The 22763-nt window shown below is 31.1% G+C and overlaps 1 protein-coding gene and 1 long non-coding RNA gene across 2 annotated transcripts in view; one reads left to right on the forward strand and one right to left on the reverse strand.

The window, feature by feature from the left end:
* LOC143222770 (cofilin/actin-depolymerizing factor homolog) overlaps nucleotides 1-5315 on the reverse strand; it is a 24023-nt gene extending 18708 nt beyond the window's left edge. Inside the window, exon 1 of the mRNA XM_076449731.1 lies at nucleotides 5176-5315. Coding sequence (XP_076305846.1) covers nucleotides 5176-5178 — 3 coding nt within the window. The 5' untranslated portion in view covers nucleotides 5179-5315. The remainder of the gene's footprint in view (nucleotides 1-5175) is intronic.
* LOC143222771 (uncharacterized) overlaps nucleotides 1-13319 on the forward strand; it is a 20049-nt gene extending 6730 nt beyond the window's left edge. Inside the window, exons 3-4 of the long non-coding RNA XR_013012478.1 lie at nucleotides 568-10019; nucleotides 10640-13319. This is a non-coding gene — a long non-coding RNA (uncharacterized LOC143222771). The remainder of the gene's footprint in view (nucleotides 1-567; nucleotides 10020-10639) is intronic.
* Nucleotides 13320-22763: the final 9444 nt, after the last annotated feature.

A 22763-nucleotide genomic window follows, 5' to 3' on the forward strand; every position in this document is an offset into this window, starting at 1 on the left:
AAAAAGGTCTTTTGGTTATATCCTTAACTGAAAGTTTTTACTTTTCCACAATTTATTTTAATGTTTTATTTTTCTTTTGCATTATTATTTTCTTTAACACATGTTAATAGACATCTTCACAAAACATCAGAATATCACTGGGAAAAGTACTTCAGCCTTTGGCAAAAAGTTTTTGCCCTTACATACAAAGTTTCATGAAGCAAGGCAATGAGAGATATAATTTTAAAAAACTATTAAACCTTTTAATATGCATTTTAAAACAATTAACTAAAATATAAAACTAAAACTTATTCAAATACAATTTAACTGTACCTGATATAGATGACAAACAATGACAGCTAGGACAAAGTGTAATCAATATTCAGAAGCATTTTCAAGTACTTATTAGGAATTCTGTATGATAATTTAAAAAAAAAAAAAAAGTTGTAGTTCAAAATGAGTTCATGTTACTGGCTGTAAACATGTACAGAAATAAATACTGTTGAGTGCAAAATCATATGACCACATTTTAAAAGTGAGCACAGCTTCTGACAAGAGTTACCAAAATATTTATTTTCCTTTTCTTAGAGCTTGCCTTTCGGGATTTGAAAGATTTGTAGACAGCAATTAGCCTACTTCCTGTGAAAACAGATATCTACTGTATGTGAAGAATCATTTACATTACATAGACAAAAAACTAAGATTGTGCATCATGGGAAAAAACCAAAAAGATTAAGATTTTATTTTGTTTTTAATAAAGAAAAAAATATTGTCAATATAAAACACTGAATTTATAAAACATACGTTATAATACTAATTTGAAATGACATGCACCGATTGTAAAATTACTTAAATCCTGAATGCAATTAAAAAACAAAACAAACATGCATGAAAGGGGACATGCAAGTTTAGGGTTAAATGTGATAATTTATCTTCTGTTTAGTAGCTATTCAGAACAAGTAACAGCTTAAATATGTACTAGTAAAAAACAGAAGTAAAAGTAAAATCTAATAATAGAGCCATCTTTTAATTATTGGAGATGATATTTTAAGATAACTTTATTTTTTACTTTATCCTACCCCCTTTCCCCCCCATCTCTAAGAAACACTATCTTGTGAATACTTAAGTTTAAAAACAAATCTTGTGCAAACAAGACAATGATTAAGTGTAGAAATGTTTTTAAAATAAACCTAACTAAAAACTATTCCCAACCTTCACATGCAGTAAAAGAAACTTAACACAGAAATAATCATGTGTTGTACCCAAATGATCCCCAATCTATCCTGTCAAACATTTCTGTACCAGAAGTTCACAGAAATTCCAAAATAACATTGTTCCTAGTAGGTTTCCAAAGCTTATCTCCCTGATGGTTTAACTAATTTTCCAACCTATATGCTTAAAATTAAAATTTGCTATACTTATGACCTCATTTACAGCCAACTTTCAGTTACATTACACTATATATGTATATATACATTACCATTTCTTAAACAGATAGAACATTAAATAAATATAGTAAACTGTTAATCTGCTAGGTATGAACTTTGTAGTTATTTGCTGCATGCCTTAAGTTGCTAAACTGTAAAACAGAAACACACTGAAATAACCAAAAGACAAATTACTATATCACTATCATAAAATTCTACTAACTTAAAGCTTAGTAACAAAGATATATTTGGGTCTTAAAAATACTGAGTTCACTAAAGTTATCTTACCAGTTAGAATCTTGCATAAAAAGAAAATTCCATATCAATATCTTAAAAGACCACAAGGGGGACTTGTAATCTTTCAATTGGTTATTCATGCCATAGAATGGTGCATGTGTATGTTATTTTCAAAAATGGAAAGAAATAGGTGTTGCCACTGTTTGTTCAGTAAATGCAGCAATATCTCAACAAGTAGAAAAGATAAGAGATTATTTTATGTTCTAGCTTGTTAATATTGGTAATTTGACTATTTGCACAACACTTCAGACTTGTTATTTGGACATCACAAATATAATCTGAACCAATGCTGCATTCAAACATAATGATCAGTTTTTCCAGCATTTACTTTTAATTAACAAGTTAACTAATGTACAATACTAAAACATTAATAAATTTTGAATGCAAGTCAATGCAATGACATGGTTTTGAGCCATGTTGGTAGGATTAAGCCAAACAACCAATTAAGATCTGTAAAAACGTTAATATTTCAATTACTTGTATAGTTCAGATACTTCACATTAAAACATATTTTCAGGAATGGCAGCAAAGTCTAAAGAAACAAACAAAAAACATAACTTGTTTCCAAAGTCCTAAGAATCTCGCTAAATTCCACTTTAACCATTTCTCATAAAAAACATATTCTTTAATAACTTTACATTGACATAAAATAGTTTGTTTTGCTCTACCCATTGGTACTTAATCCCCGACTGTAATTACTTTACAAAGTATTACTTCAATAGAAAGTTCTTAGATAACATGCTGCAACAGTTAAAAATAAAGAAAGGGTTGCAAACAGGTTGTGGCTCATACAAAAATATGTAGAAAAGAAAAAACAGTTTAATAAGTACAAATCAGTGCTTTGGGATAAACAGAAAATTGTAAAAAATCCTTAAGTGAGGTCACACAAGTCCCCCCCCCCTCCATGGAGCTACTGAGAAATACAATTTCAAACAATTACCTCTTTTTTGCAAGACAAATATCAAAATTTAAGTGAAAATAATGAACAATTTTAACTTTTCTTTTTTTGCAACTCATAATTTGAAATTTAATACAATGTTGTACACTTAACATCACCAGAAAGATGGTCACTAGTTCAAAAAGGTTAACACTGTATATCAGTCTAATGGACTGACACCTATACATAGTAATATTTATTGTAACTTTACCTTTGCTACATACATCTTCCTAGAACTTGGCAAGATCTTAGAAAATATTGCAAGTATCATACACATACATACATACACACACACAAATTTATTTACTTAAAGTATTTACTGAAGATGTAACTGCATTTTCAAAGTCAGTGTAACTACGAAGTCTAAATACAAGGTTATTTTCATATTTTATTTTCATCTTAGTTTCCTCACTTGATTTGCAAGTCTTTAGAACCTAAAAGATTATCCTTTTTTTTTTTTTTTTTAATTTATACTGTCTGCTATTTTGTAAATCATAACACTAACAAATACATCAATAATGATCAGTATAAAATAAAAGGTTGGAAAACAAAAGTGCAAGTTGTTTTTCATTTTTAAATGAAACAAATTTCATTTTATGCATTAATCTTTAAACCTTAAACTGTTAACCTTTTCACATCTATTCATAGAATATTTTTGTTATACTTCGTATCTAATTGATCATTAACCCTTTAATAAAAAATAAACAGCATTAGGCTACTGAACTTAGATATCCAAAGCTCACATTATCTTTGTCACTGTAAAATATAACAAAGTTCAGCCTCTTATTTAATTTTCCACAAAAACTTGTGGAATTTCAAATACATATTCCAGAACATCAATATCAGACAAGACTAGAATATTCCAAAAAACTAACTTAACAGACTTTTTAGGAAAGCTACAAATAGGTTAAAAATTCCATTAGTACTTTATTGTTCAACAATAACAAATCTATGAAAAACATTTTAAACTGTACGCAAGAAAAATCAATACCTTTTTCTCGTAGACAATTCTTTTCCTACTGATTAAAACACATAATAAAAGAACAAAATTAAGACAAAATGAGAGAGTCAAATTTTACAATCTGGCTTGTCAGCATCCATAATTTGAGTTTGTTCAATTGAGGTTGCTTAAAGCCAGAAAAAAGAAACAAAAAAAATATAGAAATAAGAAAGATGTGTTACGTAACTAAAAAAAAAAAAAAAATTAGGATCTTAAAGAACCTTTCCTTCAGAAATTGAAAAATTTTAAAACTTGGATAAAATTTAAATCACAAATTACATTTTAATACCAAAATTATTATCACATACAAGAAAAGGAAAACAAGTTGTTTAGCTAAATTTTTAATGCAACTCTAGAAATATGTCATGAAGTCATGTGCATAGAGCTAAGAACCAAATTATTGTCCAAAAAGATTATATTAAGCCTACTTTTGTAGAAAAATTTAAATACTTAAGAATCTCATTTCCAAAATATTTCTAAATATAACTATTTATTACCAATAAAATTCTAAACCAACAAATACACCTTAGCAGCAATGAAAATGAATACCAATAGCTTAACTGGATTTCAGGACTTTAGGTTTTTTTTTTTTTAAATCTCACTGCATAAAAGTCTCTTCAAAACAAATTTTATTTTAAACTTCGACTCGCTACATATTTTGAAGAATTACTTCATGCAACAACAAAGGTTAATATGTTTGTAAGCAGAAACTTGTAAGAATAAGATTGAGAAACATTTCAACATAACATTGGTCCATTTTTTTTTTTAAGTACAATCAGCAAACAGACCAGTTTGCTATCGAAACATGTAGGTTTCCTCAAAAACTATTTCACTGTGTTTATAAATCGTTGTTTACTAACTTATTAACATACTTCTGTACAAAAAACAATCTAACACTTATTTTCTGAAAATGTGCTGCCATCTAGGAACGTTAAATTTAATTTCATAAAGGAGTATATGCCGATACCCGATTTTACCTTTCAAATTTGAATACTTTCATTTACAATACATACACACATAAAAAAGTCCTACGAATAGCATTTCTCATTGTTATCCTGCAATGGCACATAACTAATCATTCAAATTACGCATTACATAAGACTTTAACCGCAAAGATCGCTGTGGACTCTTTACATAAGTCCATTAGTAAAGGCGACAGAAAATGCTGCGTTAATCATTGCTTCTTAAGCCTAACTGGTGAATTGCGGTACTACCTACTAGCACCATTAGCATTTCTAGGTATAGGTTTAAGCCCCGATTACAAGATAATATGTTAATATTAATAGTACATATATCACAACTTTACGTAGTTTGTTTAACAAATGTTTTACTTTTATACAAGCTTCTATTTAAAGTTAGACTTAAAAATTATAGATCACAATAATGTATTCTATGCCAGTACAGACAGTATTTTAAGTTCAACATTGAACAATAAGATAACATATCCAACACTATATAAACTTCCGCATTAATATAAAACTTTAATGTTTAAATTTCGTTTTAAAAATAATTTTGCTTAATAAAAGAAGAAATACCATGTTTGATTGTTCAACTTTCTTTGCAGTGTTAAAGCATGTACCCTTAAACAAGAAACTTCTTAATTACAATCCACTCAACAACAATGATGCCGCTCTACTAACGTATTCTAATAGCAGTGTATCAATACGCATTCTTATTTGAAGAGACCCCAGGTCTTGGATTGGTTGCGATTACTCCTATTGTTAATTCTGAAAATATTTTCCCGTTGTCATTAAATTATTATAATACCTGTATTATTAGTAGTAAGAAACATACCACTGTTTTGGCCGTTAATTTATTCCAAAATTAATTTTGTTTATTTTGATACTTTTGAATAAAGAATTATATTTTATATCGAATAAATATTCGATATGATGAACCAGCGTGCTGCTTCTGCAACAGCCGAGCAATGACACATAAACTACAAAGTCTGACTCAATCATGTTTAATTGCGGTACTTGTGTTTTTTTTTTGTTTTTTTTTTTTTTTTCAAAGAGCACTATCTAAAATGACGAAAAAAAGAAAATTCATAATTTGTAAAATCAACATAATATATTGAATTATGGATATACGCGGATTGGTTATCGATCAGATACCTTGTTATGTATCACTTAAATTAGGTATATAAAAATTAAACAAATTCAAGAAATAAAAGAAGACAGTTTATAATATACACTGAAAATAAGGCATGGAGCTGAACCTGGCAAAAACGTGTTTAAATTTAGAGTAAAACGATAATGTTTATTTTAGTATTTATGTTGTATTAAAATTTCGCATGTGTAGTTGAATTTTTTAAAAGATATCTTATTTACGGAAAATTAAAAATAAAAGTAACATGAGCCAAGATGGGTGGAACAAATGTATAAACCAATTAAAATATATATAAAAATTAAAAACATACACAAAGAATACTATCATTCCAATGTATAGGCCATTAACTAAGCCACATTTTGAATATTATAGTCAGTCTGGGACGTTCTCACCTCACAAATAACATTAACTTGTCTGAAAAGGTTCATAGGGGAACTACTAAGATGATATTTTGGACCAAAAGGTTGTCATACTAGGATAGGTTAAGATTTAGGCCCGACATGGCCCGGTGGTTGACGCACTCGACTCGTAATCCGGGGTCGCGAGTTAGAATTCTCATCACATCAAACATGCTCGCTCTTTCAGCTGTGGGAAAATCATAATGTGACGGTCACTCCCACAATTTGTTAGTAAAAGAGTAGCCGAAGAGTTGGCGGTGGATGGTGATGAATAGCTGCCTTCTCTCTAGTCTTACACTGCTAAATTAGGGACGGCTAGTGCAGATAGCCCTCGTCTAGCTTTGCACGAAATTACAAAACCAAACAAACACACAGGTAAAAAAAGGACTTGATAATGTTTACGCAAAATCGTTTTTCACACTTAATAGTAAAAATGGTAGGAATAGGGAATATAATTATAGATTTTGGCTAGGTGGGAGCCATTTTCAGAAGATAACTTTATTTTCATAACAGAGGTGGTTGGTCTTTGAATAAACTGCCTTCGGGTGTTTTGCATGCAGTTAACTTAACAGAGAGTAAGGAAAGGCGCTCCAAATATTTGAATGACACGGGCTACCTTTGAATATTTTATGTTATTTTTAATGTTTAGTTTAGTGTTAGGGGGCAGACTTGGTGGACCAACAGGTTAATGATTTTCTTTAAATTAAATGTATACATCTTCGGGTGTACCGAACATTTACAATAGATATTCACAAGTTGGTAAGGTCTAGAACTTAGCATTTCGAGATGCACATTGATGGACAAAGGTTCTAATTCTGCGATATGCCGTTGAACATGTTCCTTACCTGTATTTATAAAAAAAATTATGACTTCGATATTCGGTCATGTAAGCGGCAGCTACTTCTGACAACTTTTCAGTCATATGCTAAGTAGTTAAAAAAAAGGATTGTTTCTCATGAATTTTTGAATGTTTAATTTAGCCGTTTAGCCCATTTGTCACATAAAGTGCCCTTAAGGTTGTAAATACTAGTTATAAATCCCTAAAGCAAATGAACCTGGCATGGTCAAGTGGTTAGAGTGTCGACTCATAACCTGAGGGTCGCGGGCTCGATACTCCTGTTTTTCAGCAGACCAGTTTAATACTTAATTTGATTTGTGTTAAGCACAATGTTACATTATGGGCTGTTTACCCACAACGGATATCGAAATCCGAAAACATACCAACGCGCCACTGGAGGACTTCTGATACCTGCACAAAAATAAAAGTATACTCTTCAAAAAAAGAAACGCAAAAGGGATATTTTTGTTATTTTAAAGAGAAATATATGTAATAACGTTTCAAGCCCAGAGTATGTGATGTTACACGTGTTAAGGCACTGATTGTCAGACCAAAATGACAATAAAAGTTGTGCACATTGAAAACAGAGGAAAACATCGGATTTTTCGCCAAAACGCATTCGTGTCCAATAAATTTGTTTGAGAGATCTGCATGTTCTGCAAGTGCAAAATCCCTATAAAAGTCAGTGTTAAGCCACCGACACGCAATACAGTTACGCCAAGACTGACTGAAGCACAACGCAACAACGCCAACGCCATTGATCGCTTGGAAGCAGGCGAATCTCGATCAGATGTTGCCAGAGCTGTGAATGTCCACCCAAGCACCATCACAAGGCTATGGAATCGTCACCAACAACATGGATCAACTCGTGACCGTCCACGATCTGGCAGACCTCGTGTGACCACGCCCGCACAAGATCGCTACATCCGGTTACGTCACCTTCGGGACGACTCATAGCCCGACTCACCACTGTCTTCTTAAGACACCACAACATCAACGTTCTTCTCTTTCCCTCCAGATCACCAGATTTAAACCCCATTGAACATCTTTGGGACGAGTTGGACCGACGTCTGCGACGGCGACATCCTCAACCGCAGACTCTACCTCAGCTTGCAGCAGCTTTGCAGGCTGAGTGGACAGCCATTCCACAGGATGTGATTCGTCATCTCATCGCTTCCATGGGCAGGAGATGCCAAGCAGTTATTTATGTTTACGGGGGGCATACTTGTTATTGACGTTGAGTGACGTTAAACGTCAACTAGTGAGCGTGGACTTCGCCTTTGCAGACTTTGGATGTTCAGCAGTGAATGTGCAAAGTTTCACACATGTCATACAGAACTACCCGGAATAAACTTGTTAACAATATGTCTCAATTTTGCCTTTTGCGTTTCTTTTTTTGAAGAGTATATTTAAGAATACCATACGTTTGTAAAGTTTTGAAAACACACGAAATTTTATTCAAAACCAACAATAAGTGTTGTCCAACACAAAATGAATATATCACTAAGAATACAACCAGAGGGCAGCATTTGAATGAAAATGCAATAATGTGATTACGATGTTAATGCAGATACACATGAAGTTAAATCTGGTTTCTTACTAGATGCCAGATATTATCTATAGAAACAGCAAGCCTATTGGTCTCACGCATGCAAGTCCAATAATGTTTCAGTTTTTAACTCGAAATATTTAGCTGATAGTGTATTTTACGGGAAGATATATGAGTGGCACATAAGCTCACACAACGTGTGCGCGAAAACAATTTTATCAATGTCAAGTGTGGCTGATAGCATTTCAGTCAGATAGAAAAATTAGCATGAAGGAAGTGAAAGTACTTGTGAAAAGTGAAACTTATAAGCAGCGTCATTAAATGAGCCCCAAACCTCCACACATAGAGTAAAATTCGTTGTCAAAATTAATAAGGTATATTAATAATAATCAGAGAAGAAACCTCTAATGACAGTCAAGTTCCTCTTTAATGACAGATGGAGAAGGACGCCTAGAAAATCGGAGTGAGTTCTATTACCAGAAAGGCCTCTATACATTGAAAAGCAGAATCCAAATACTTTCATTTAAAAATAATATTAAGTGTTTTTAAGCATAAAAATATGTAATATCAGTGCCTAGCCATAACGAAGCATGTGCCTCATCGTTTTTTGACAAGATGTCCTTTCATTTCCCATGGTATTAACTAAACAACGGGACTTCTTAATAATAAATGGACAAGAAGTACTCCTAATAATAAATCGACAAGATATGCCCCAGATAATGAATGAATAAGAAGGCCCCTTTGATTAATAAATCGCTGGTAGATCCCCTTGATAGTTAAAGAACTAGAAGATTTTGTTTGTTTTTTGAATTTCGCGCAAAGCTACTCGAGGGCTATCTGCGCTAGCCGTCCCTAATTTAGCAGTGTAAGACTAGAGGGAAGGCAGCTAATCATCACCACCCTCCGTCAACTCTTGGGCTACTCTGTTACCAATGAATAGTGGGATTGACCGTAACATTATAACGCCTACACGGCTGAAAGGGCGAGCATGTTTGGTGCGATTGGGATTCGAACCCGCGACCCTCGGTGGTCACCCTCCAAAGTACTAACCGGGTCCAACGGAATTAGAAGAGCCCTGAGAGATATCAAAGAAAATACTTGATAATTTTGGTGTGTTTAGTTACTTCTTTAATCTTGTTATTATTTAATGTCATTTAGATATATTAGTTAGTTTTTATTTATATCAATAAATACATTTTATGAGATTTAATCAATTTGTCCTGATTTAATCGTCTTAGTTTGTGTCATGCTACTTTTAAAAAGTATTATGGTGACCTACTTTATCAGTATCACAATTTTATTTCTTTAAGCATATATTTCCGCCTTATGTTTTTGTTTGTAATTGCCTTAACAAGTATACTTTAAATTTCATTTCTATATTGAAATTATGGCTCCCCAGGATTAAAATAAATGATATCCCCTTCTTCTGGAAAGTTACACTACATTTTCAAAATACTTCTTACAGACCGGTAAGGGGAAAGAGATGTAAGTGCTAAAGAATTTGCATGCTTTTATAAATAATGCCAACATTAAAGGGTGTTCAATCTATAGTGGTTATTTGCGTAATTACCCTCACATACCCATTTCTTTCCTACCAGACCTGGGCTCTCTTGATTCAAAAACTATATGGTAGTGAATGGAATACAGCGTGGTTATAGGCTAGTTGTAGACTACCATCATGCCAATGTGTAGTATGGATCATGTTCTATAGGGATGTTAAGGGCGATCACATGACTAACAACATGGAGATTAACCAAGTTTATTTTCGATGTTTTTGCCCTCTGTTCTGATGGGAATTCCAGGATGGAGTATTTTTGTAACCAAGCTATTACGACTGTAAACCACACTCTTGACCAAGTTTTGGAATTCTCTGGATCCTCAGATTTCAATCCTGAACTTTGTTATTTAAGATAAATCTATTAACCCACTGTCTCTATTAATTTAAACAGTTAGAGTGCCAATATTCTTAATATTAAAGATACCTAACAAATCACTGAAACTGGAAGTAATTAAAGAGGAGACTTTATTTAATTTTAATGACACTGTATATTTTCCATTCCTGTCTTTCATACTTTTGATTGGCATTATTTATTTTGTCTCTTCAGAGAAAATGGGTGAAAATATGTAATTTTCAAAGATGCATCTGAACCACAGGCTTTAGAAGAAGTGACTGTGGGGTTGGTCACTTGAACTACAGAGCATTATACAACAACACCTGGCCCTTCAATAGCTACGGATAAGAGCTCAAACAAGCTTGCGACATCAAACATGCTAGCCATCCAGCCAGTCCATTCAATGTTGGAACCAGACTTCCTTGGTGTAAACGAGTGGATCTAAAAAAAGAGACTGAAGACGTCTGAAAGTGACACAGTGGTATGTCAGACCAAGAATTATCAGTGATCCTTCAGGTGGCAGTAATGTCTGTGGCACTGCTTACAGTATCGCCACTAGCTGTGACGGTGACCTCCACCATGAGCTCTTAGCCATAAACTTTGTCAGCTTCATTGGCGTTATTCCATTCAGTGGCTCTGGAGGCAAGAATGCAAAAGTTGGCACTAAACACAAAACTCTCACTGTAGATCAAATGGCAATTAATGCTATAGCAGATCATGATGTTAAAGAGCCACGATTAAGATCGGCAATCCAGGTGGATGAAGGTCTGGATGCTTTGCATTCATGAAGAAGACATCTGTTGACATGTAGGGAATTGCCAATTTAGCTACATAAAGATTTGCTTTAACTCCAAGAGGATATGGTGCCAAATCGGAAGGTTCTTGCAAGAGTTTGGGATATTATCTGTCAAACCACCAGAATGGAACACAAATCCAAGGCTTTACTGAAACATTTACTTGGTTCCTTTAAGTGATAAGCCATAACTTGTTATCAAAACTATACATTTTAGTGTGATTTTTTTTCTCTCTTTCTATAGTCCTCTCCCCAGTGGCACAACGGTATGTCTGAGGACTCACACTGCTAGAAATCAGGTTTCGATACCCTTGGTGGGCAGAGCATAATAGATAGCCCATTATGTAGCTTGGTGCTTAATCAGAAAAAAAACAAAAAACTCTCTCTCTCTCTCTTTATATATATATACACACACACATTTATAATCAATTTTTGCATTATAATTTAATTTAGTACACTGTATGTGTGTTTAAGTTCAAGAGTTTCATTTTCATGAGGAGTATATATAATGTATTTTACTTGGATGAAGTTTTATTGAGTCTATGTACTACATATATGTTAAGGTTTTTAAAGGCACCTTGTATGTATATTTGTATGTGTTCAAACTATATATGGGGTAGTTTACATGTTATACATATGTAAAAGATTACTGTCTGTGATTAATTTTGATTGAATGCATTCAGTTCAATTCAATTTGCAATAACATGTTTAGTATTTTCCTTATATTAAAGAGCTTTCTTCATGCATACCAGTGTTTTTTTGATTAAAGAGTATTAGTTGTCTTTCTGTAACTAAAGGGTTATCTTTGGTACTTTTGTAGTGCTGATGTTGAAGAGTATTAGTGTGTTTAAGGGATTTTGTATATATATATATAAAGTGAGAAAAATGGTTATTTAATGTATAACGTTTTTGTTTTAAAGGATTTTTCATTTTATGTACTCTCTTTTCTTAAGTGTTTTCATTCATGTATTGTTTTAAATTATGTATCTATATAACTACTGCCTCTAAAAGACGTACATACAGTGTATCTGGAAGGTATTTTCTTCACATTTGTATTTTTTTTTTTAAATTTTATTAGCATCGTGTGTTAGACCATCAGTTCCTTAAAGAGTATGTCAGTGCTTTGTTTTATATGATTTTAGCCTGCATAACTAAGTTTTGAAGAACAAGTGGTTTTACTAGGGTAAGAGTGAATTATTTTGATTTCTTGAGTGCCATTCAATAGAATTTTGATCTGGTTTTTATTTTTTGCTAGTTTTAGAGTTAGGGAAGGCTTTGTTGAAAAGAAATTTTGGAGATGTGTAGCATGGGCTAGTACTATTCATTTTTCAATTATTTATTTGAGGTGAAAGATTTTTTTAATGTTGTATTTTTGGTCATTCCTTATTTGAATGTAGTGAGGCACTTAAGTAAATCATGTAACTTTCTCTTTCACTGGAAAGTGGTGTATGTTTGTAAGTATGCAGTGAATTCAATTTTTTTGTTAAACAGGTTGTTTTTCATGTGAGCAAACTGGATAACAGCTAAGAACCATGATACTCCTAAAAAGCACAGGGAATGCTCACTCGATATGGTGCTGAACTCTGATTTTGGCCTTTTGTATAATAATTCATTAAGGTTTATTGAAATATGCAAGACTAGTTTTGCTTTATGAGTATAAAGTTGTAAGTTGTTCTCATATATCCAGCAAAAGCCATGTAAGTTTCAGCTGAGTTTTCTTTGTTTTTAACTTTTTATAAGAGCATTTAAATTTTAGCACAACATAGGAGTTTCTTAGTAAGCAAATTCTTAGTGTATTTCATTTTTTGTCTAATGTAGGTCTAGACATTCTAGTATCTGAAGGTGTTGAAGTCAGACTTTTAAATAAAATAAGTTCAATTAAATGCATAAGCAAGTTAGATTTTGCACTTGACTACTTTGGTTTTAATTTGTCAAAGTTATTTTCAATGTTTTATTTGAATTTAAATTGCAAGTGGGAATTATATGAACTAACAAGAGCTTAAAGCCCTCTTTACTCTTCTCAGTTTAACACACACACCACCATATAATAGCGTTTTTGTATTGTCCTGTTTTGTTTGTATAATTAAAAGTATTTGTGTATTTGAGTTTGCCACTTTTCTTGTGCATCACATTCTGTTGCTGACCAGGGGAAGATAAACTTCAATGTCCAATATCTTTGAGCCTCCCATTAGTGAACTTAACTACCTACTCTGAGGTACAACTGTGAGCCTTAATATACCACAGCATTTTGATTAAATTTTTTATAATTATTAATTTATAGTTTTCAGGTTAAGATAAAGCAACAGTTGTTGATCAATGACAGTACCATTTTGGAGTAGATGCTCCAAATATGGTTTCATAGTATTCAGGTATATCGATGTTCACAGAAAATTATAAGTGACTGCTATACAAAGTTCATTCAAGAAATATAAAGCAAAAATAGTTTTGAACTTTTACAGCAAAAATAAAGAAATGTAAATAAATAAAGTCTGTATTCTGAAAAATGATGTTGTGTTCTTTAATATTTGACTATTAGACCTCTGAATTCTATGGTTTCTTTGGCTGCTGTAACAGGAAAGCTAAATATCTGCAGAAGACAAACTAGGGAAAGAGAATAATGTTTCACTGTTAAGTTGGAACAAAAGGTACCAATGCAATATTTCACAGTACTCTTTATTTTCGTTAACACCCGTTTCTACTTAAAGGACAGATATGGGACTAAAGTGCAACATAAAGCTTTTGACATGCTGCTTGTGAAACTCTACAAGAAGAAATAATTATTCTATACCATTAGTGAAAATTCAAATGATATATCTTGTGATATCACACAGATTAACTGTGGAGAAGAAGGTTTAGTCTGTTAATGAACATGTGCTTTACATATATCAGATTTTAAGACATGATTTGTGAGAGAAAGAAACAAGACCCTGATCCACAAAAGTCTTAATCACACCCCACAAATTACAACATGGTAAATAATACAACAATGCCAATACAATCCTAGGCAAGAGATCCTGTGTGTAGGATTAGCAAGAGCTACAATGAAAACTTAAAAAAAAAACAAAGAAAAAGTATTCTTCCTCTGCAAACTAAACTAGAGTACCAAAGAAAATAATAAATAGAAAATGATCCTAAGTTATGTTAACATATAAAAGAATAAGTAAATATGTTGAGTCCAAGTTTTAACTTTCATTTCAGCAGAATATGAAATTCTTTAAAACAAATTTATATGTAAAGCTGATGTTATGTTAAAACTACTTCATTTGTAACATGAAGCAAATACTTTCTATAAAATTTGCTTCTTGCAGGTGCAATCAAATCAATGAAGCAGTCATGTAGTGAAAGTAAATGTACACATAAAAGGTTGCTATAGTCTCAATGAGTTATCGTGAAATAAAATAGTAGAAAAACCGTTTTACTTGTTATACAAATCCCTTACGATTAACTTTCCATGGCCTTCTTGCCCTCTCGGTGAGAATAATCATGTTTAATTAAAACTATGAAATGATGCATCTTTATACTAATACATATCAAATAAGTATTGCTTTGTAGCTTTTAGTGTTATTTTATTTTTTATGCACATATGTAGCTTTAAGACTGGAACTTTGTAAAGCACAGTTTGTCAGAAGTAATACATATTCCTCAATATTTTATGTTTTCCCATTTTCTAATATTTTATTCTGTTTGTGCTAATGGGTAGAAGTGTAAAGTAGTGAGGAGGTTAAGATATATGGTGTACTGTAGAATGTTAATTACTACATAGACTAAGCATGGCCCACAAAATGATGTGGTGATGAGTGAAATGGTTGACAAAATATAAAAAAAATACTGAATAAGGAAAATGTAAAGGTGAACAGGAAGGTAACTATTGATTCTAACTCATTAGATAAAGTTTTTATATTATCTGAAAGTTACTATGTTGCAAGATATACAGTTTAGATTTCATGATAAAACTTACGGATGTATAGTCAATAGGACTGTTTAGTTTTACCAGTTTCACACAAAATGTAAAATACCCAAGAAAACGAAAAGAGTGGGTGAAATAAATCTCCTGTACTTTATCTTATTCAAGACTGAATGCTGGTGATGATTTGTACCTCCAATTTCAGTTCCATGTCTTTGTGATCCTCCTTTTCTGTGTTAGATTCATTCATGCCTAGACTAAAAATATGGTACCTTGCATTTTGTGAAACAACAGATAGAATATAAAGAAAAAGATATTAACTCAAAGCTTCACGTAATTTCCACAATATCATGTAACCTAGGATATGATGCAGAGAACACTTGCACTGGGCATATGATATGATTGAAGATAATTCTTTTTCTTTGTGCCAGTATTTCACAGCAAATTCATTTATCAAACAGAACCAGAGCTGAATTACAGTTTAGAACAACACAAACTATAAACATAATTAGCTTTCATAGGTTTAATTTTATTTTAAGAGGGAGGATTATCATGACTTCTTTTAATTTTGCTTTATTTTCAGACAGTAAAAGTGGCCTAGACAAGATTTCTAGATGGCAAACAGTTAGTACAAAGAGTCAATATGATGTTTGATGCTGATTCTGTATGGTTTAATTTTTGCCACAAGAAAGTGGTTGAGTAGGAGAAAGCGTGCACTCAGGTAAAATATTGTAATATAATTCTTCTCTGTAGAAAAATATGAATTAATTACAGAGCAAACTTTAACTGCAAAAACCCCAGGAAGACTTAGCTATTTATGAGGATTACCTGTGATGGTTCCATGGAAAATATCTTAATAGGCCACCAGCACATTGCAGTTAAATCAAGTTCTTTTAGGGTATGAAAGTGATTACCATCATCTCTGATTGAAGCAATGTGATTTGAATCCTACAGCTGAAGTTCTCAGCATTTTTCTGAAACTGATTATGAGATGCCAGTGTCAAAATTATAAAGATTTAATATTACAAGACCACCCAATGTCCCATTATATTTGCAATCATTCCCAATGGGTAGAGGTGACTTTATAGAAACTGGTACCATGAATTTTGTATCACACATTCTGGACAGTCTGTTTATTTTTAACTTAGTCATTTTAATTAAACTCAGCAGTACCTTGTAATTCATTCCCATTGCTCCTGTTATAAAATTGTTATAGTTGTGGTAAGGAGAGTGAGTGTAAGTAACCAAGGCTAGAAGTAATGTAAGAGTTGCATTCAAAAACCAACATGTGGCTTTCAACATACCTGTCATTGTTAGTTGAGGACTTGAAAGCAATCACAACTTAGAATGCAAGAAAATCTTGAACTTGTCAGTTGAATATATAGATGTATTTGTGAGACTTGATGACTGATTCTGTTGAACAAGAATGACTTGTTACAACATGGTTACAGATGATGCCTGTGAAATTAAGAAACTATTGCACTAGTTTCCCTGGAGAACTAGAGATGTGGCAAGTGCTGAGAGGCAGTAAATGTTCAAGGATAAAGTTATACAATATTTGGAGAGTATTTGGTTTCCTCCAGTAGTAACTGTGGAGATGGTATGTTGATTTTAGATGGGTGGATTTAATAACTTGCATTGATGAAAAATGAATATATCAATGTTTGGTAGAGTTTATGTTCAGAGAGCTCCAACGAGATAGAAGTTTTTGGTCTATGGTTACACATTCAAGTTTCAGAATGGAGCATGATATTTGTAAAAGATTTAATATTTTACCTTTTAGTTTATAATCTATTTTCAGTTCAATATATATTTAGAAATGCATATATGTATTGCAAAAGTCCTACCTGTTCTCTAAAATTTGTAGAAGATTCTAGAGCATGAGTGTATGATCTACGTAAAATACTGGTGCTGACCAATATTGTTGCCAATTGAACTTTCTAGAACCTCTCCTTAAAGTATATAAACCAACGTGCCAAGACAGAAATATTATTGGTTAGCTATTTTCAGTATACTATCGGCTTTGGAAGGTATAGTTGTGACAAATGCTTATTAATTGGAAAATGACATATTTCACAGGAACGTTTCTAGATTTTAAACATTACAGCTTCATAGAAATACTAACATCTGAAGTTCATTACTTAATTTCAATACAAAATACTTGGGTGAAGAGTAGAGCTACCTTGCATTCCTGTCAAGTGTATCAACATAAAAGTAATTTGTGCCTCATGCATCTAAACCATTGATAAAATATTCATTTCCAGACTCCATAGAAGACTGCATATTGTTTGCAAGTTTGTAAACTTTTGTATGTGAATAATTACTTGTATTAACCATTATAAATGTATTATTTGTATATTAAAATAATTTGTGTTAAGAAAGAAAACTGTATTAGTCATTTGGCAAGTATTAAATTTGATAGATAAAGTTTTCAGTTATTTAAAATTGCAATATGTACTATAATAAATCAGACCAAGATAAATTATAATGCATAATAAAATTGTGTCCAAGATCTGAATTGTAGACAAAATTCAAATCTTAATTTATATTTATCAGTACCTACAAGATTTGTCTGATTAAGGTTTTCTTGTATCACCCTTCTTTAAACTGCTAGAAAAATGTAACAAAAGTGAATTACTTGAAATGCCAAAATCTTAGAACTAGTTAAAATTAATGAAAAAAACAAAATAAAGCATATTGTTGAAATACTAATTGATGATTTATTGTCTGAGGAAGCACTAAGGGAATACTTTGGTATCTACACTAGCCCAGCAGAGTTGAGTGATAAAAGATAAGTTAGTAATGTAATTGGAACTCAAACAAATTGAGCTGAACAAGCCCATAAAGACTAGGAAGAGCAAGGCCTGCATTGAAGCAAAAAAACAAACAAACATTGAGAGACTGAACAAGTCCCTATGAAGCCAAAAAGGAAAAGACTTAATTCTGATCAAACAAGACAAAATGACAACTTTGAAGTCTGTTATGTAGTTAACATGTTTTTGAAGTTTTGCAACTCTACAGGGTAATTATTTTCAAGTACTTAAGTGACTATGAAGAACATTTACATTTTAAAGACATTAAAAGGGAACAGCTTTGATGAAGGTTTATTTAGAAACTAATCTAGTAACACTACTGTTGTGTTTTAAATATATATTGGTGTTATTTCATTTATACACAGAAACTGCATTAACTATACAAATTAGAGTAAGAGACCAATACAGTATTCGTAAGACCTTGTATATATTAAAGCTTGTTAAATCAATGTTACCTAAAAGTTCTATAAGCCTATACAGAGTAGACAACAATCACAAGCTAACCCTTCTAGTTTCAATTAAATTTCAAAAACAATGGATTTAAATTCCTTATACACTAGATCAAAACCAAGAAATCAGTAAATCATAAAATGTTCACATACTACACTTTGCACTAGAGTTAAACAATCTGGTTTGGCATCTGTTGTAAAGCTTAACATCACAAGATGAGAATACCATGAAATTTTAAATCACTAAAATGTCACATCTCTATTCCCAACAGGGAAGTTTAACTCCATTCATTTAGTCTATAGTAGAACTATTTCAAATTTAAGTTATTTTTGTTAATAGGCCAAATTATTTAAAAAGTTCATTAATATTGTCTTGCATTACTTTTAGTTGCGTGATATTCCAAACAGTGCTTGTGTTGGTTAGCTTTTACCAATCAAATTGTCATTCATCTTGGTACTGTGATAACCAATCATGCATGCAAATAATCAGAATTCTAACAAAACCCCACCAGAACCAATACTTGCAAGTTTAGCTTGCCTATCAGATATTCACCATCTTTTATCAACACATGTATACATGGCACAAGTAAAAATCCACACAATATAATTTTATTGTATCTTATCTGTTTATTTCCACATGATGAAATAAAAGAGCAAAAAGGAAAATTAAATAACTTGTTTTTTTAATAAAACATAAGATTAACAAAGTATTTCCTTTAAAATGTTATTTTTCTATCAAATTTTGGAAGAAAGTTTGAATATTAACCAACCTACAGTAACAGAAAACTCAAAAACTTGTAGCTAACATGCCAATTTAAACACACACACATTCTTTTCTGTGTTGATAGGCAACAGAAATAAATTCTGTATAAACTTGAAATATACTGATTTTACTGTCATCTATACATAAATACAATTTTGTTTCATGTTGTTAAATGGATTACATTTTGACAAGAGAATTATGTTGTATTTAAAAAAAAAAAAATGTTTACAACTCGCTGATCTTTTAAGATTTGTTTTTACTGTCCAAGTATTACTGTTACAGTAATTCAGTACTTATTTGTCTCTAAAACTATTAATATATTTAAACTTATGCTCACAGTTTTAGGAATTTTAGCCCCTTACATTACAACACCAACCTACTACATATGTAGAAAATCACTAACCATAGATATATTTAACCCAGAATTGACAATGAAACAAAAAAATCATCTTTTTCCAGTAGTTTCAAAATTCTAACAGTACTTTACAGATTTAAGAAATGAATGACTTTTCTATATTTCATCATATTCTGTACATGTATTTTCAATATGTACTTTAAACAGTAATTTTTTTTATTGTAAATATATTGAGCTACAACTTACTTCTTGTAAAGCTTTTATTTATTACAGAGAATGTACTGGAAACATTCTCAATCCAAACACGTATGCTGGTTATTTTTGTTAAGTAAATCGTCTCCACTTATCTAAGCTTTCCATTGTGCAGGTATGTCCACATACACACCAATATACACACAGAAGTTCTCAGGCATTTTCAGTTATTTTCATACAATAAATATTAATTATAAATACATACATCTTGTTCTTTCAAATCTTGTTATAGAACAATAGGCGAGTATAAAAGTCCATATGAAAATGATTTTTTAAACTAAATATTTTTTTTATATTCTTAGAATTTCTTTAATTCTCAACACTACTTTCTTTTGGGTTAAATATACAAAATATCATGAAATAGCAAAAATTGCAGAATGAAATCAGAAGAAAGAAATTTTTCTTTAATTTGTAATTTGAAAAATATGAAAGTTATTCTTCCTTGTCACACAATTATTTCTAGCCGAGTAGATATAGTTAACTTTAAACTGTATTTTGCATTTCCATACAGCACACAAATAAATACAAGAAAAAAAAAATTAATGTACAAGTTTCAGCATGACACTATAATAATCTTTTGTTCTTAATGTTTGTTAATATTATAACTAATTTAAAGCTCCCTTTTTATAATTATCCAAAATAATAAAGTTTTAAGATTATCAACAAATGACTATATGGAGTCTCATTTTGAGTTCCCTTAATCATAACCTTTTCATGTAAAAATTACAGTTTAAACAATACTTTTCTCTAAATCAACATCATAAATATTGTTGTTGTTCTTTCATGTCTCAACTTTTCACATTAACAGTAATTTCTTATTGATTAACTTGAAGCTAAACTTCCAATATTTCCAATCCATATAAATCATCAATATACACTTACAAATTGTCAAAATCTTTAACTAGATTAAAATTTTGATCTGTAGATCATAAAAACTAGTTTTCTTTTTTCTTTTTTAAATTTCAAATAAAACAAACACCTGTCAGATTTTGTGTTTAATCCTCCTTAACAACGTTCTTAAAACAGAATTTTTGATCTGTTCTTTTGAAATAAGAAAAGATTAAAAATTGGTAAAAAGTTAATTAGCAGAAATGTTATTTTCAAAGTTGTACTAAAAAGGCAAGTAATACTCTCAAAATTAGAGTTAGTTTTATTATATGATACTTTCAATGTAACTCAAAACTATGGAATGTCATGAAACTCATCACTATGTAGTATATATGTACATTTCATATTCACATATAGCTGCTATCTGAGTAATCAAAGTAAATATATTAGCAAATATAAACAGTTATTATTATACCACTATTCTTTGTTGAAAACAACTACTGTTTAGTTCTGACATAGATCTTTCATATCTTATACAAGACAACATGTCAACTTATTGCTCATATGTACAAGAATAGAAATTCAAAGATTTTGCTACTTACTACTATTAAATTTACAAATGCTAACTGCTACGAAAATATGTGGGTAATGATTATAGAATGTCAAATCTGAATCTTGGCTAGAAACAGTTAGTCACTATAATAAGATTAATACAAAAGACATTCTAACCAACAATAGAACACTCAGTACTAAAGGAAAACCAACTTTCAGACAGAAGACAGGCCAGAGTTTACATGTTTGTCAATGTACATTAATCTACAGGTTGAACATTGATAAATTTTACATCCATAAATAAAGGAGAAATTTAATTCATTTTGGATAGGAAACAAAAAGTACAGATTGAAAATTAAAAATTTCTGAACAGGAAAATTATGAAAAGATTATGGATTAAGATTTTCTTCCCTTTTTCTTGATTACTGATGCTGTATGAAGACTAACTACACATACATTAAAGTTCTGATTACATAAATATATATTTACCTAAAATCTATGTGCTAAACCAAAATAAGAGGTTCTTATCTCAATTTAGCATACACATATATTATGCATATATTAAAGACTTCATCAACAACTTAAATTTGAATTCAGAATACTGAAATACATTTCAGAAAAGAAAAAAAAAAATCTTTAAATTCATTATGTGACCTGAAGTTTGTTTATATTTTATTTGCTATTGTTCTGCCATATTTACTTAGGACACAGAAAGTACATTATTTGTTGTTACGTATACTATTAAACTCCACTTGGTAACCAGGAGTTTTTTTATATTTGCTACTAGGTCACTGTTTACTAAGTTCACAAACATACAGAATCTACATGAATTGTTAATATATACACTACTAAAAGAAGCTTTAACTGATGATTCATACACTCTTTGTGTCATTGTATAAGTATTGAATACAAGCTGAGTTTTTATATTAAATATGTACTTTTAGTAATAGGTTCAAAATAAAAGCTAACTTAATACTGAGTGGTTCATTTGCAAAACTTTTATTAATAAATTTCCATGAGTGCTCAGGTGTTACAATGTACAACTAAAGTGCTACACAAATTAGAATACAATCTAAAATAACTTATTTCTACCCAATTTTAAATTGGAGAAAGAAGTCTTAAGTTGATTTAGGTTTGTAGATTTGCATGAAAATGCTGACACGTTTGGGACAGTGTCCCTTCTTATGTTTGAGAAATTCTCTTAATCTGACAATATTTTTCAGGCAACAAATGAGAACAATATATCTATCTATCTAAATAGACTTTACTATTATTTTTCATCACTGCAGTTTATAATTTGAAGTAACAATAATAATGGTGGTGTGTGCTTTTCTGAAAATTAACTATTTAACAGAAAATTTACTTAATTTATGATGCCAGACCCTGAATATGTATATATCAACTGACTGGTTGGGATGAAAGACTAGTTCATATAGAAACTAATGAAAAAAAAATCAAACTGCTAACAAACCTATACTGAAGAATATAAATAAATAACCATTTTACAAAAACCAAGATAATTGTACACAAAACCTTATCACATAAATACACACATAATCTCATAACAAGCAGAAAATTTTGAAGTGTAACTCAGATATCCTGATATTTTTGTTTAGCAATTGGGTGTA

Source organism: Tachypleus tridentatus, chromosome 8 (genome assembly GCF_004210375.1).
Source record: "Tachypleus tridentatus isolate NWPU-2018 chromosome 8, ASM421037v1, whole genome shotgun sequence".
Lineage (NCBI taxonomy): Eukaryota > Metazoa > Arthropoda > Merostomata > Xiphosura > Limulidae > Tachypleus > Tachypleus tridentatus.